The 15,272-nt window shown below is 39.9% G+C and overlaps 1 protein-coding gene across 3 annotated transcripts in view; it reads left to right on the top strand.

Moving 5' to 3' along the window:
* The window catches only part of etv6 (ETS variant transcription factor 6), a 151,582-nt gene that overhangs the window by 126,971 nt on the left and 9,339 nt on the right, over positions 1-15,272 (top strand). For all 3 annotated transcript variants that reach the window (XM_062983602.1, XM_008111370.3, XM_008111371.3), the window contains 3 exons: positions 1,907-2,446; positions 10,439-10,581; positions 10,956-11,056. In XM_062983602.1, the coding sequence (XP_062839672.1) occupies positions 1,907-2,446; positions 10,439-10,581; positions 10,956-11,056 (784 nt within the window). The remainder of the gene's footprint in view (positions 1-1,906; positions 2,447-10,438; positions 10,582-10,955; positions 11,057-15,272) is intronic.

Raw genomic sequence — 15,272 nt, forward strand, 5'->3', positions numbered from 1 at the left:
TAAGTCAGAATACAAGTTATTAATAACTTTTAATTCTCATTTATTTCAGTGGGAAGGAATGAAGTACATTTAATAGACACTACTGAGTGGAAATAAACTTAGCCTTTGGTGGATAATACTGTGTAGCAAAATTTGAAAAAAAATCTGTTCCTGGTTTGAATGTGTTATTTCAGCTTAATTGTGCGGTACTTAATTTGAAACTTTTAAAGTAGTTGTTTTACTCCAGAAAGTTTGTTTTTGTGGCTGCCTCAAACTATGTTGAATTGGTTGAGATATTCATTGAAAAACTATAGCAAAATGTGCTGCAAGATGTCCCTTGCAGTCTTTCAGTTTAATAAACTGTTTCCATTTTTATGATATAACCAATTAGGAAATTACATTTATAACCCAGGAACAAAAATTGTGTTACATAAGTTTAATAGATTTTCATATGTCTCATACAGAGCTGCATGATGTAGTTGTTTGAGCTTTGGATTATGATTGTAGCAACCAAGGTTTGAATCCCCCTCGGCCATAGAAACCAGCTGAGTGGTCTTGTGCAGGTCACACTCCCTCAACCTCAGGCAGATGCAAACTTCTGAAAGAATTTTGCCAGGAAAACCTCACAATAGCGTTACTCCAGGGTCACCATAAGCTGGAAACAACTTGAAGGCACACACAACAGCAATAGCATATATCATATACATATGCAGTAGCCTTTCAGTTAACTGGCACCCATGGGGATTGACAGATGTTGGATAAAAGTAGTTTCTGGTTGCTGGAAGGTTATGAAAAATTGGCCTAACAGTATCATGCCCCCTACTAACAACTCTGTATGGGCTTGATTTTAATATTGAAATACAGTAATTAAAAGCAAATAAAGACAAACTTAACATAAGTTAAAAAGATTCACCTGTTGTTTGAGAGTTCTGATTGCTTAAGTTCTGGTTAACCGAGAGTCTACTATAACAAGATGACAAGATTTTGCATGTACTCTGACAAAGATTGTTACCAATTATCTTTCAATTATCCATGTTTCGATGTGCAACTTCAAAGCAGTGCTGTTTTTTCATTACTGTGTTGTTTTCATATTCTGTTTCAATTTTTCAGAGGGCTGGGATATTCTGTACTCGTTAATACTTCCAGCATGAGTTGGCTTGTTCTTGATAATAAAACAGCTCTGATTACTAACCTTTTAACTAAATTCCTCCTTTATTAAATTGTAGGAAATGCTACTTTGAAAATGTACACTATAGCACTGTTAGGTTGCAAAATTCTGTTTTCTCAGGGTGCAGTCTTTTTAAAATTCAGATTGTGACATCAGAGCTGGGTATGTGTATTGTTGTTTTGCTTAGTCTTTATTAATACAGGGCTTGTCTGATGGGGTTTTAGAAACCAGCATTCAGAAAGTCTTTGCTTTTAGAACAGGAGATTTATGCTTGGGTACTGTATGTATTCAACCCTACTCATAGAAACTAAAGATGTGACTGAATATGATTTTCATAGCCATTGCATTTTCAATTACTAGCAAAACCAGAATAATTTTTTAGAATAAATGATGCAAAATGAGGTATATTGTGCAGAGAATTAACCTCTTGGTATAGAATTTCAGGTTTTTTGTTATACAACACAAAGTCTCCATGGTAAGGCCAGTGAAATCTAGTGGGGTTCCTATATGTAATATTATTTGGCAACAACCTTATGAAGTATTTCTGTCTCAGTTTTTCAAACATCACTGTATTTTTAAAAGAAACAGAAATAAATACAGGTAAAATGCTTGCTTTCTCTTACTTAAAATATGAATGGACCACCAGGAGCCAAACAAAATTTCTTTATGGCTTGGAACTTCACCTTACTTGCCCATAAGAACTAGTGTACTTTTTGCACCTATCACATGATATATATTTTTCCTTTTCTTGTTTTACAGACAGCTTTATCCATAGACATTCAAGACAATCGATGGATGCAATCCATCACAATCCACCTACCATTGAACTCTTGCATCGTTCTAGATCACCAATCAGTGCCAACCACAGGGTTTCACCAGAGATAGAGCAGCGGTCATTGAAATCACCACTGGAGAACACTATTCGTCGTCTCTCACCAGCTGATAGGCTCTCAGGGACAAGACACAACCAAGAGAACAATCACCAAGAGTCATACCCTCTCTCGGTGTCTCCTATTGAGAATAACCACTGCCCTACCCCCTCTGAAGTGCTTCCAAAGCCTTCCAGTCCACGCCAAGAAAACACCAGGGTGATTCAATTGATGCCTAGTCCTATCATGCACCCTTTGATACTGAACAGCAGGCATGATTTCAAAGCCTCAAGATTATCTGAAGATGGACTGCACAGAGAGGTGAAGCCCATCAACCTGTCGCACCGTGAAGAATTAGCATACATGAACCACATCATGGTGTCTGTCTCCTCTCCAGAAGAACATGCAATGCCAATTGGGAGGATAGCAGGTTAGTGTTTTGTGTTCTAGATTATAATGTCCCTATACAGTCTGCCTCAGAAGATCCAAGGTCATATCTGGTGCATGGTAACCTTTTGCCATTTTTTTTGTATGGGCTGATTTGATTTGAAACATAAATATCCATAGATTGCAAGCAAGTTCATTGTTGGAGAGATTGGGTAAATAGAGATAGAAACTGACTTACCAAAGTACAAACAGCAGCAGAGACAATGTCCCTACCATTATAACATTGCCTCTCTGCACGTGAGTGTAACAGATTCTGGGTGCCACTTGAGGTATAAAACTCGCAAACTGAACACAATCCACAAGGATCTTCTGTCCAATTCAGTGGGGCTTACTCACGACAATTCCTGATGATTGATTGGTTTTTTGCAGAATTATTTATTATTTATTTATTTACATCACTTTTACCCCGCCTTTCTCTCCGAGGAGACTCAAAGCGGCTTACAGTAAATAGGCAAAAATTCAATGCCTAAAAACAATGTAAAAACAACAATTCATATAAAACAATCTACAAAACAACAGTTCATATAAAACAGGTACCATTACAAAATAAAATCACATTATATAAAATTTTAAGAATGTCCAAGATTAAAATCCGTTCATCCAGAATCCTCAAGTCTTCGTACAGGTCATGTAAAGTCCATGTTCTTATTCATTAAAAGCTTGTGTACACAGCCATGTCTTTAAGGCTTTCCTGAAGCCTAGGAGAGTTGGTATCTGCTCCTCATTCGTCCAGTAAAAAAAGGCATACAACTATTTAATGGTTTCCTCCCTGAGAGGTATTTTCTACAAAGAAAAGAAAGCAAAAACATGGGAGGTTTTAAGTGAAAGACAATGACATTTGGACTGGGTGTGATGGGGTAAATATACTATAAGCCATCTCTGGAAACAACTTGTGCCCTATGACAATATTGATTTTCTGCCTCATGCATATTTTGGAAGTGCTTCATTTATGAGTTTACATCTATTACAGTGTAAATGAAAGAAAAAAATGTATAGCTATGGATTTCAAAAAATACAAAACAGATAGCAAGATGACAAAAAAGAACGGATAATAGCTGCAAGAAAAAGGAGCTGGTATACATACAGCCTTAGTCATTTTTGAGGTGCATCTGTTCAGGACTTATTGTATGTACTCATGTATAAGTCTAGAAATTTGAATGATTTTTTTTTACCCATTTAGTGACTTCCTGTCCCTTGGGTTGGAAACATTCATATATAATTCTGTTCTTCCTTCCTATAACATTATTTTTCTATCCATCCTTCTGGCCTGATATTTATTATTTATAAATTCCCTACAGGAATCCTACCAGGTTCAAATATGAAGCCTTCTATAAAAAACTTTTCCTCCTTTATTTTTTTACAAAGTTTAGAAATGGTTCCCAGTCCTTGATAAAGTTTTTTTTGTGTGTTTTCTGTGTTCATCATTGCTAATTTGTCAGTTTCTACTATTTTAAAGACTTTAACCACTAAATTCCGAGGGGTAGGAGGAGGAGAGAGTATAACCAAATATGAATATTTTATAGATGTTAGGACGTATTGTATTGGTTCATGGATATATACATGTATTTATATTTCATTGTTTTTATAAATATGTAAGGTTGTGTGTATATGTGTGGATGAGTGGTTTATCTCAATGTTTAATATGAATTTCCACATTTTAAGGCCCTTAAGTTGGGGTAATACCATGCTTCCAGCCAAACCAATTTGTAAAACAAATGGGCAGAAGGTTTATTATTGATTGCTGTAATTCAGCCAAGACATAGTCAAAGATAGGTGTAAATGTACTGAAGTCTCATAATTTGATTTGCAGCTTGATGTAGTGTTTCAGAATGTATATAAAAGTATAGACAGAACATAATTGACTTTCCATGTACCCAATCCTTCATTTTTAAAAATGATCAAAAGCTTACCATTTCCAAAGCAGTAATTTACCATGGGTTCCTTATAGCCTAGTTCTTCCAAGTTGTATCACTTCAGGATAGGAAGGAGAGGAGGAACAAGTCCTCCTCCATACCACAAAAAAGAACAAAGATTCTTCATTGTAGAAAATCAAGGAGAAAGGTATTTGTTTAGCAGTATCCTTTATATGATCCTCTTTTTCTACTTATAAGAATTTGATTTATTTTATTTATATGGCAGAACATTCAGAATTATATGAGCAGTACTTCCCCAACTAGGTCCTTTCGGCAGTGCCCAATAGCTATTGGAGAAAAAATGAGCTAAAGGAAAAGGTTGCATCCACTAACCCTACAGTGCACAGGATTAGGAGAGACTACATGGCATGGGAGGTGTGGGCATGACTAGCTTGTCATTAATGCAACTGAAGGAGCGTTCCTGGGTTTGCAGTAGCTAGTGGTGGTGGTGATAGTAAATACAATCAAAGACACACACATTCCTTTATGGTAAAGCTGTCTAGAGAGAGTTGCTCCTGGATCAAGAAGGACTGAAGGTCTTTCTACTTGCACACCCAGTGCCTTCTGCCCATCTTGGCCCCATTTTTCAGCTAGACATGGTTTCGAGAAAACCATCCACCGAAAGTGCTCAAAGCTGCCCCCCCTCCTTTGAGTCTGAGAGGGGGCTTTGAATCCCTGTACAAAAGGAGATAGTGTTTTCTGGAAGTGCTCCAGGGCTCCAACTACCTTAAATCTTAAGTAGTTAACTGCTCTTTTCAGATAGCTTTGGAACAATCTGATTCAACAAGACAAATCTCAAGAAAGTGGACTTTCCCCCAATATATTAATTAAAAAGAAAAATAATACTTAGAGGGAACACAAAAGGTGTTTCTAGTCTTTTTTGGCAAAGGAGAAAAATTGTTGCTAAATCAAAAGAAGGAAATTGCAAGATTATGTAAATGTATGCTATAGGAGAATGTTTTTCCCAGCTGAATCCGGTTATTCGAGATGAAACATTATTTGCTGTGGAGTAGGTTCTCCTGGGTAAACTAACAAGGTACTTCAGGGAAAGATTTCTGTTACGGAGAATAAGGAGACAGATGCACAACCATTTTATCCATAGTGTAATAAAATTGAGAGTGCCTTCTTTCTTGGGGAAATTCATGCACACTTTTTCTATCACTTAATTTTAATAAATAGAAAGCAAAATCCATAAAGTTCTATATTTTTGAGTGCCAGACTATATGAATCACTAAAGATTTGTGATTGAATTATCAGAGCTCCCCCCCCACACACACACACACCGTTACTTAATTTTACAATTTCCCGAGGACTGAGTATGAACCATGGCACAAGAATCCAATTTACCCTTTTAATTTCATTCTGATTTTTTTCATGTCTTTCCTTTTCTCATAAATTCACACTGAGATAGCTGTTTGCCCCATGAGAAAGAACACAATATCACAGGTTAAGGATACTGATTAAGATTAATGAAATAGAATAGGAGCAGTAGTAATCAGTCCCTTAGTGTCACCTTTTTTTAAAGATACAGATTCCAGTTATAGATTAGTAGTTGCATTAGCACTACTAATTTAACTGAGAGGGATTTAAACATGAGCTTAATGTGTAATTAAATCCAGTTTAAAATATTTAACTCTGGATAGATTGTACTCATAAATACAATACCATGTTAATTTACACAAAAGAATTTCAACAGATACTTCAGCATAAACAATTGTATACAAAATGTTTGACATACGATTTAGATTTGGTGTTTTGTATTTAGCAATTTGCTCTTAGATTGCACTAGATTTGTCAAAGGCAGTATGTTTAATTCTTGCCATGAGAGGACAAGAGAACTTGACATTACTACTGGAAATACCTGTTTGCTGAGGAAATTTGCTCTTTGTTTGCTGTTTTTGGCTTCAGGGCTCCAAGCTAGGAAGACATACCTTGACTGGAGCCATTGATAGACAAACAATAAAGAAAAAGACTCTGTGTCTTTTATCTTTGATGCCTCCTGATTATGTATTTTCAGTTCCTATACTTCCAGATTCCTAGAGTCTGGTGCAAAGTAATGCTATTTTTTCTTTCCATAAATCCAAATTGATTACTGAATGATGATGATGATCATAATACGATAACTCAATATAGAATTAAATCTTAACCCGCAGAATAGTGCCGCTAGCCAACACTCACATGGCTGCCATTTCATGTTGCAAAAAGGAAAAAAGGAGGAAAAGTATGGTATATAATATACTATAAAGTAAGTTATAGTTCTATATTTCCTCAAGTGATATAATTACTTATATATTAGATTGTAATATCAGTTTATATATTCCAACTGTACAGATAAGTACATATTTCAATGTCCAATTTTAACAAATATCTTGATAATATTCTCATGGTTTGTAATACTCTTCTTCAAAATCGATCATTCAAAGTAAATCAAAGTTCCATGTCAATAGTAACTCATTTAAGGAAATCAATGTTCCATGTCAATAGCAACAAAGTTCCATGTCAATAGCAACGACTGGTCTCCCGGGTATGCATCCAGTTTTGGTGACCTTCTTCAGGTAATCCTGGAGTTCCCTCTGTTTGCTTTAGGTAGTATATCTTGATGCTCTGCTGTCTTATTTCTTATGTCCTTGGAGGATCCTTACATGTAATATTCTACCTCAAGTTGCGAGCATAAGGACATAAGAAATAATCCAGCCAGACTTTTTTTGAGTTGGTGGCTATTATGTCTCTACTGGTGTTGAGCATTTTTTAAAATTGTTTTCCTATTGACATTTTTTAATGATTTCAGAAGCTAATTAAGGCAAGTCGCTTCTGGTGTGAGACAATCAGCTGTCTTCAAAGACGTTGCCCAAGGGATGCCTGGATGTATTACCATCTGTGATGGGCTTCTCTCATGTCCCCACATGGGGGGCTAGAGCTGATGGACGGAGCTCGCCCCGTCTCATGGATTCAAACCTCCAACCTTCAAGTCAGCAGTTCAGTCGATACAAGGGTTTAACCCATTGTGCCACTGTGGCTCCTTCCTATTGACATGAATGCCTTTGATGGCTTAGGGTATAAAACAGTGATTCCCAAAGTGGGTGCTACCACCCCCTGGTGGGCACTGCAGCGATCCAGGGGGGCAGTGATGGCACCTATTAGGACACAGGGGCGGGGCCAGGGGAGGGGCGGGGCCTCTGCCCAAGTGCCTGAGACAGGACTGAGCCCCTGAGGCGCCTGTTAGGACATGGGGCGGAGCTAGAGGAGTGGGCGTGGCTGTTTCCCAAGAGCCCGAGATAGGGCTGAGAATCTATACCACTCCTGAGGCGCTTGTTGGGACACAGAGGGCGGAGCTAGGGAAGGGAGTGGGGCCTCCTTCCAAGAGCCCGAGACAGGGCTGAGCCTCTCCTGAGAGGCCTTTTACGACTAAAGGGCGGGGCTAGGAGTGGGGGTGGGGCCTCTTCCCAAGCACCTCTGTATACCACCCCTGAGGCGCTTGTTAGAACATGGGGGCGGGGCATAGAGGTTCAGTCCCGTCAGACACTTGGAAAGAGGCCCTGTCCCCTCCTCTAGCCCCTCCCCCTGTGTCCTGGCAGGCACCGCAGGACAGGGATAGAAGCTCAGCCCTGCCTCAGAGCTCGTAACCACGCCCATTTGTGACCCCGCCCACCTCCCCCTCCCAGCCCTGCATCTTGGACTAGGGGGAGGCTCAGCACTGCCCTCTGGAGCAGGAGCCACGCCCACCCCTCTAAGCCACACCCCCTTTCCAGGGGGGCGCTGAGTAATTTTTTTTCTGAAAGGGGGCGGTAGGCCAAATAAGTTTGGGAACCACTGGTATAGAACATTGTTAACTGTTTTAAAAGTAGGAAGCAGCCTTACTGCTGGGTATTGTATGCTAAAGACAGAGTGAGAAATTCATCTGTTCATTTTCAAGATTAAAATGCTGCCTTTGCAATGTGACACTTCGTTGGCTTTGTTTGCAATATGTGATTGCCCTTCCAGGATTCTGAATTTCTCATTCCATTTGGCTATTCTGTACACTTCAGTTCTTCACTTCTTGTGTCTTAAAACACTGGTAATGAAAGGGGAAGAAGGAGAAGGAAAACAAAATCTAAGTAATCTGTTAGACCTTTAATTAAAGATCTAGAGTATTTATCAGGGGGAAATTTCATTCCAATTATGAAAAAAGGAGGTATTTAATTGCTTAATAGCTCTGGAGTAATTGCAGTGCTTTTGCAGGTTTTATGCAAATGCTGAGCAAAGAAAAATGTCACTCACATACATATGGATTACACTAGGTAACCCATTTTTTGTTCCTGGGATATAAATGTCATTTCCTAATTGGTTTTGGAAAAACTTCATTAAACTACATGAGCTATCTTTTGCAGGACATCCTGCAGCATATTTTGCTTTAGCTTTTCAATTAATATCTCATTGAGTCTCAACCAATTCAATATAATTAGTGGCAAGCACAAAAACAAAGTTTCTGGAGTATAACAACTACTTTCAAAGTAAGTACTGCACAATTAAACAGAAATAACACTTTCAAACCAGGAACAATTTTTTTTGACATTTTGTTACATAGTGTTATTGGTATAGCAGTGACTATAGCGTGTGTATATGTTTGTGCCTTCACCATGCCTGTTAACTTATGCTGTATTGTGTATAATTTAGAGAATATACCTGACTCAGAGACTGCATCTCAGCATGGGAAAGGCCTGTGTTCATTGAATCCTGGAAACTTCCCCAAAGCATCATAGCCCCTACATTGTCTTGAATATAAGTAGATTTTTGCATGTGTAGCAGTCCTGAATCACAGACTACACTTCATTAATTATACAAAGGAATATATATGCAACTAGTATGTAGAACTGAGTTGGTTCGTGTTTTTTGGGCTGTCTGTAGAACTGCCTGGCTAAACAGAAAATCAATGTTGGAGCAGATATTTCTTCTTCTGTTGAAAGTGGTGTCCCAACTGTATACCAGAATGCAACATTGTGACTTTGTGATTCTCCCATCCAATGGCAATGGGCAAGACGGAGAAGAAAGAATGTGTCACAAACCACTTTGGATATAATGTTAGCTTCATGCATGGCCTCCCTTAGTCCTGAACTTCATGTGCTAGGTGTGAACATTTGTAGAAGGAAAACCTACATATGCAGGATTGTGTTGTGGACTTAGCCTCAAGGTCTGAATTGAAGGGAGCTGGACTGTCTGTGCTTCTTCAGTTGTATTATGCACACTTGAATACTAAGCAGGTAGGGGGGCAAGTTTGGAAGCTTAAATACACACAACATAGTATCTGTGGGCTTCATGTGACCACCTGTGTTTTCTACACTCATCTGGTAAGAGAATGTGAATTAATAAATTTGTAGAAACAAGGAAGTGTAGACATTATAGCAAAAATGACCTTCAACCATACAATACAACCACTGTATCCATGGGGAATATGTTCTAGAACTTACTGCGGAAAGAGGAAACTATGAATGTTAGTGGATTCTATTCAAAGGAACACTTTCTGCTGGACGTTACCATAGATTTACCTTGGAGGGTCTAGAAAATTCCATTTTTTTCAGATGGAAGTAGTGAAATCATGGATATTAGTCCCACCCTACTAGTATGGAGGTTGTACTGTTTGTATTTAGAGAAATATTTATATTGATGTCTATTTATATTGATGTGTGACAGATCAATATATAAGTGGGCTATAAGACAAGTGGGCTATAATCGAAAGAAATGTACATCTATTGGATGTATAAGGAACCTAAATAGACAATGAATGCCAGAGCAATACAAATATAAAATCAAAGGATATTTCAGAGTAGGTAAGCCAGGCAGTTGGTCTTCTGTGTCAAAGGGGGAGGCCATCCCCTTAATTCCCAACTTGTGGTTTTCCCGGGATTTTTAATAACTGCAATTGCAAGTGCTGATTCAAATGGAATTGTGCCTGCTCCCAAAAGCAGTGCTTAAACTGAAATCGGAATTGTGAGCATCATGCCTTTTGAGGAATCAGTCGTGGGAAATTGCCCAATTCATTCTTAGGCTGGAGCTTTCTAAAAACTTCTGTGTCCTTTTCTTCACAGACTGCAGACTCCTTTGGGATTATGTCTATCAGCTGCTGTCAGATCCCCGGTACGAAAACTTCATCCGATGGGAGGACAGGGAATCCAAAATATTTCGAATAGTGGATCCCAATGGGCTGGCCCGGCTGTGGGGAAACCATAAGGTAAAAAGCAGCCTAGTATTAGTACAACAAGTGTTGGTGTGAATTAATAGTGTTTTTGATCTAACCCAGAATGCTAAATGGAGTTTACATTTGAACGTACAGAAATACTTTTCATATACAGTCTGTTCCTGTGCAACCAGTTAATGGCCATGATGATAGTAAATTTGTTTGTATAAAACTATTATAAAGTCACAGTAATGGAGATAATGAAGTCTGTAATATCCTGTTTGACTCTTGGTTTTGCCTTCACTGTTGCAATCAGCTATGTTTTATGTATATAATTCCACCAAAATGTTACAATCTCTTTTTAATGTCACATTTTTGTTCCAATATAATGATTTTCTTTTTCTTTTTCTAAACCCTGAAATGAATAGAACAGAACAAATATGACATATGAGAAGATGTCTAGAGCCCTGCGCCACTACTATAAACTAAATATTATCAGAAAAGAGCCAGGACAAAGGCTTTTGTTCAGGTAATATCTCCTCCTTCTTTTCCCCCTCCCCCCGCTCCTCCTCCTTCAGAATTGTTTTGTTTTTTTCAACTAAATTTAACATATAGTTACACTTGGGGGCACTTATGAAACAAAGGCTGATCAAGTGGGTATAAAAGAACCGGGAATGGCTCCTTAAAGCTGTTAGAAGATCTTTGTCTGGATTTCAGTTTTTCAACTACTGACCTTTCTCAGCTCTGAGCAAGCCCCAAACCAGGCCTGTATGCACTGTTGGCCATGTTGGGTCTGTGTGCCATGTTTTGTCCAGATCTGATGTCATCTGGGTTCAGGATGAACTATAACTCCCAAAATCAAGGTCCATTCCCACTAATCCCTGCAGTATGTTCAGTTGGTCATGGGGCTTCTCTGTGCCAAGTTTGGTCCTAGTCCATTGTTGGTGGGGGACACAGTATCATTGAAGGTACTGCAAGTCCCATCATTCATGGCAAGTGTGATCCAGATGCATTGTTGGTAGGGTTCACAGTGCTCTCTGGGTGTAGGTCAAGTACAACTCCTGTAAATTATGGTGAATTCTCCCCCAAACCTCTTGTTCAGTTGCTAATTAGTTCCTGTGTGTGCCATAGGAAAGGGTAGGAAAGGGTTAAGGCAGAGGCAGTAGGTGGAGCCATGCAAATTAAGGAAACCTGTGATGTGCATTCTGGTGGAAAAACAGAACATCTAGGATGAAATTGTCCCGGCATGAAAGCCTTGACTTGGGTGGGGGGTAGAATGGTATTTGTGAAGGACACTGGTAGGGTTTGGACTACATGTTCATGTTGCTCACTATAACCTTCATGTCAGTGGAGGGAGGGCCATTGGTGTCTCCTGCTCAGTGGAACTATAGTTGTTTGTGGAGGCGAGAGGTTGTCTGTGTAAGTGGACCCCTCTGCCACATACACACATACACATTTTTCACTTTTATTATGTGTATAGATATGCAAAGGTCTTGGTCAGTGATGTTTGCTAGGAACTGGACAAAGGAAATATACCCCTACTAGCTGTGCCCGGCCACGCGTTGCTGTGGCAAAGTATGGTGGTATGGGAAATAAAGTACTGAGGAATTGGTGGTAGTTAAGGTCAAGGGTAAAGGTTTTCCCCTGACATTAAGTGCAGTCATGTCTGACTCTGGGGGTTGGTGCTCATCTCCATTTCTAAGCCGAAGAGCCGGCGTTGTCCGTAGACTCCTCCAAGGTCATGTTGGATGACTGCATGGAGCGCCGTTATCTTCCCGCTGGAGCAGTACCTATTCATCTACTCTCATTTGCATGTTTTCGAACTTCTGGGTTGGCAGAAGCTGGGGCTAACAGTGGGGGCTCTCTCCTCTCCCCCAATTCAAACCTGCGACCTTTTTGTCCAGAAGTTCAGCAGCTCAGCGCTTTAACACGCTGCGCCATCAGGGGATATTATTTTGTAAAGGTTGTGAATATACAATATTTCTGATTTTTTTGTCTGTTGGAGGCAAGTATGAATGCTGCAATTAGGGGAAATGATTAGGATGTAATGGCCTTGCATCTTTAAAACCTAGCTGTTTCCTTCCTGAGTGAATTTTTGTTGGGAGGTGTTAGCTGTCCCTGATTGTTTCCTATCTGGAATTCCCTTGTTTTCAGAGTGGTGTTCTTTGCGATATTAATTAGCTAATCTGTGGAAGAGGCCTAAGTGAAACCTAAGTCTGCCTGTCCCCTGGGCTGAGTAGGTTGCTAGTAGACCAAGTGGGCGGAGCTTAGCCTTCTAACTGGCAGCAATTGGATAAAAAACAATTATTTCTCTCCCTCTAATTAGGACTTTATTTTTCTTTTCTTTTTGTTGTATCTTACTGGAGCCGTGGATGATGGGTTGTGTTGTCAAATTTCAAGGTTGGGGGGCCTGTAGTTTTGTTGTTTTGTCCGCTGCCCTGATGCCATCACTCTTTTATATATATAGATTAGTTCTGCTTACCTTCTCAAGGGTAAATTTCAGAAAGTCATGTTGGAGGACACCTATTCCGCATCTTGGACTTTTGGTGTCTAGTTCTCCAGTATATGAATGGAATTAGGGAGAAATTTGGAGTCTGTTGTGTTATGGTTGAGCCTTATGGCTCTGATTCTGGGAGACGTGGTCGTAAGACTCCTCGGGAGTCAGACACTCTCGAGGAGCGAGAAAGGAAGCGGCTGCGGGACTTATTTGCTGAACCATCTGACGAGGACTCCTTTGAGGGTTTTACTGAGAGAATGGAGGAAGAGATGGTTAGCTCAGAGGAGGATGACATGGAATGGACTCGTGTGAGGGAGGATTTGGGTGCCACCGGCAATGACAGTATGGAAGGCGATTGGGGACCTTCAGGATTAGACCCGTGGACAAGCTGGAGGGATGGAACGGGATCCACAGCTGGGGATGCTGTTGGGCGTAGTCAAAGGTGTTTCAGCTCTGATGAGGAGGATGAGGATGAGGCACCTGGAATTAGGGTAACAGCTGATAGCGATGAGGAGTTGTAAACTGGCATAAAATGGGGTTTGGAATCTAGGGCTAATTGCGTTGGGCAAGGTAATCTGGACGAACGCTTGGGCTCTTGCTGGGAATTTCCTGAAGACGGGTGTGTTTCGTTTGCTGAATACCTTGGACCTCCGTCGTCTTCTTGACGGACGCCAATTGTTTACTCTGGATTGACTGACTGACTGACTGACTGACTACGACCTCGGACTATCCTTCCTGTGGCTATCGTTGGAACTGGTGAACTACAAACATCTGTACCTGGCTGTCGACCCTCGGACCGGATTGGGACCTCGCTGACCGCTGCTGCCCCTGATTGATGTGTTTGAACTCGGAGATTGTTTGCTGCGTGGAGGAGTAACTTCTTAGTTACTCAATCACAGCTTTTGGTAGCAGAGAAGTATCTGCTGCCAGTTATTTGTGTTTCTTTGAACCTTTGTTCACCAGCTCTTGTTTGTTTAAAGTCCCAGGCTGAAGTAAGCATTTTTGGTTTAACCCGGATTAAACTCCAGTTTAATCCGGTTTATCTTTTGAACGATTTTTAGTATCCTTTTCACTTCAAAGGTCAATGTTTGCCTAGCCCTTGTCTTTTACGGGCATTTTTGGTTCTGTAACTCCAATAAACTTTGTTGAATCTTATCTGGTGGCGTTCTGTCCTTGACATGTTGTCTCAAGTATTTGAATGATGCAGACCTCTTTTTTCTTCTTTTCATCGAATCCCATAGAATGTGTTGGTGCAGTGAGCTGGTTTCTGAAGACATTAATGGGCTAGAGAAGTGGTTCTCAACATATGGGTCCCCAGGTGTTTTGGCTTACAGCTCCCAGAAATCCCAGCCAGTTTACCAGCTGTTAGGATTTTTGGGAGTTGAAGGCCAAAACATCTGAATCCAGGCTGAGAACCATTGGGATAGATGAAGACTAACAAATTATGGCTTCATTTCGGCAAGGCATAGGTGCTCCCATTCAGGTGAAAACATAATCTGGAATAGAGATTCAGTCTCTTTTGGATATGGCAGTATTCCCTTGGAAAAATCAGACTCATGGTTTGGTCAGTAATGTGCTTCTTGACACAGATCGAAAGACTTAAAGACTCCTTGGCTTTGAGATCACCTGCTTTGCCAGAGTGTGGAGAGGTAAGGCTCCTCCCTTGCACACCAGGACTCTTTATGTGCCAGTCAGTCTTCCTATCTCAAGGCCAGTCCCACCTTCTCATTTCTGTCCTGTCCACTTTGTTACAGGACAAGGTTTACTCTTCCAATCTTAAAATGTTAGGATAATTTTTAATCATCTCATCATGTTAATCTTTTGGAGGAAAATTAGCATTTTGACATATATTCTCACCTGAACTTCGGAAACTTACCTAAGCCTGTTGATGTGATATATCATGTTTTAATGTATTGTGTTTTAATCGATTGAATCCTTGTACTTATTATGTTTATTTAGTTTAATTTGGGCTTTTTAGTTTTTTATGTGCTTATTTTATTTTTTGTTTTGCCGTGATTGTTATTTGATGGGCATTGAATGTTTGCCAATTTTGTTATTTTTGTTAACTGCCCTGAGTCCCTTCGGGGAGAGAGGGCAGGTTATAAATAAAGTATGATTTATTTATTTATTTTTGTATGACACAGCAAACAAGATAGATATGCTGGATTTCGTATCATAAAATCACAAGTCGAACGCTTCCCAAGTGTTTAGAACTGTGTGATGTATTTTCGGATGATGCGTGCAGATC

The sequence above is a fragment of the Anolis carolinensis genome, chromosome 5 (assembly GCF_035594765.1).
Source record: "Anolis carolinensis isolate JA03-04 chromosome 5, rAnoCar3.1.pri, whole genome shotgun sequence".
Classification (NCBI taxonomy): Eukaryota; Metazoa; Chordata; class Lepidosauria; order Squamata; family Dactyloidae; genus Anolis; species Anolis carolinensis.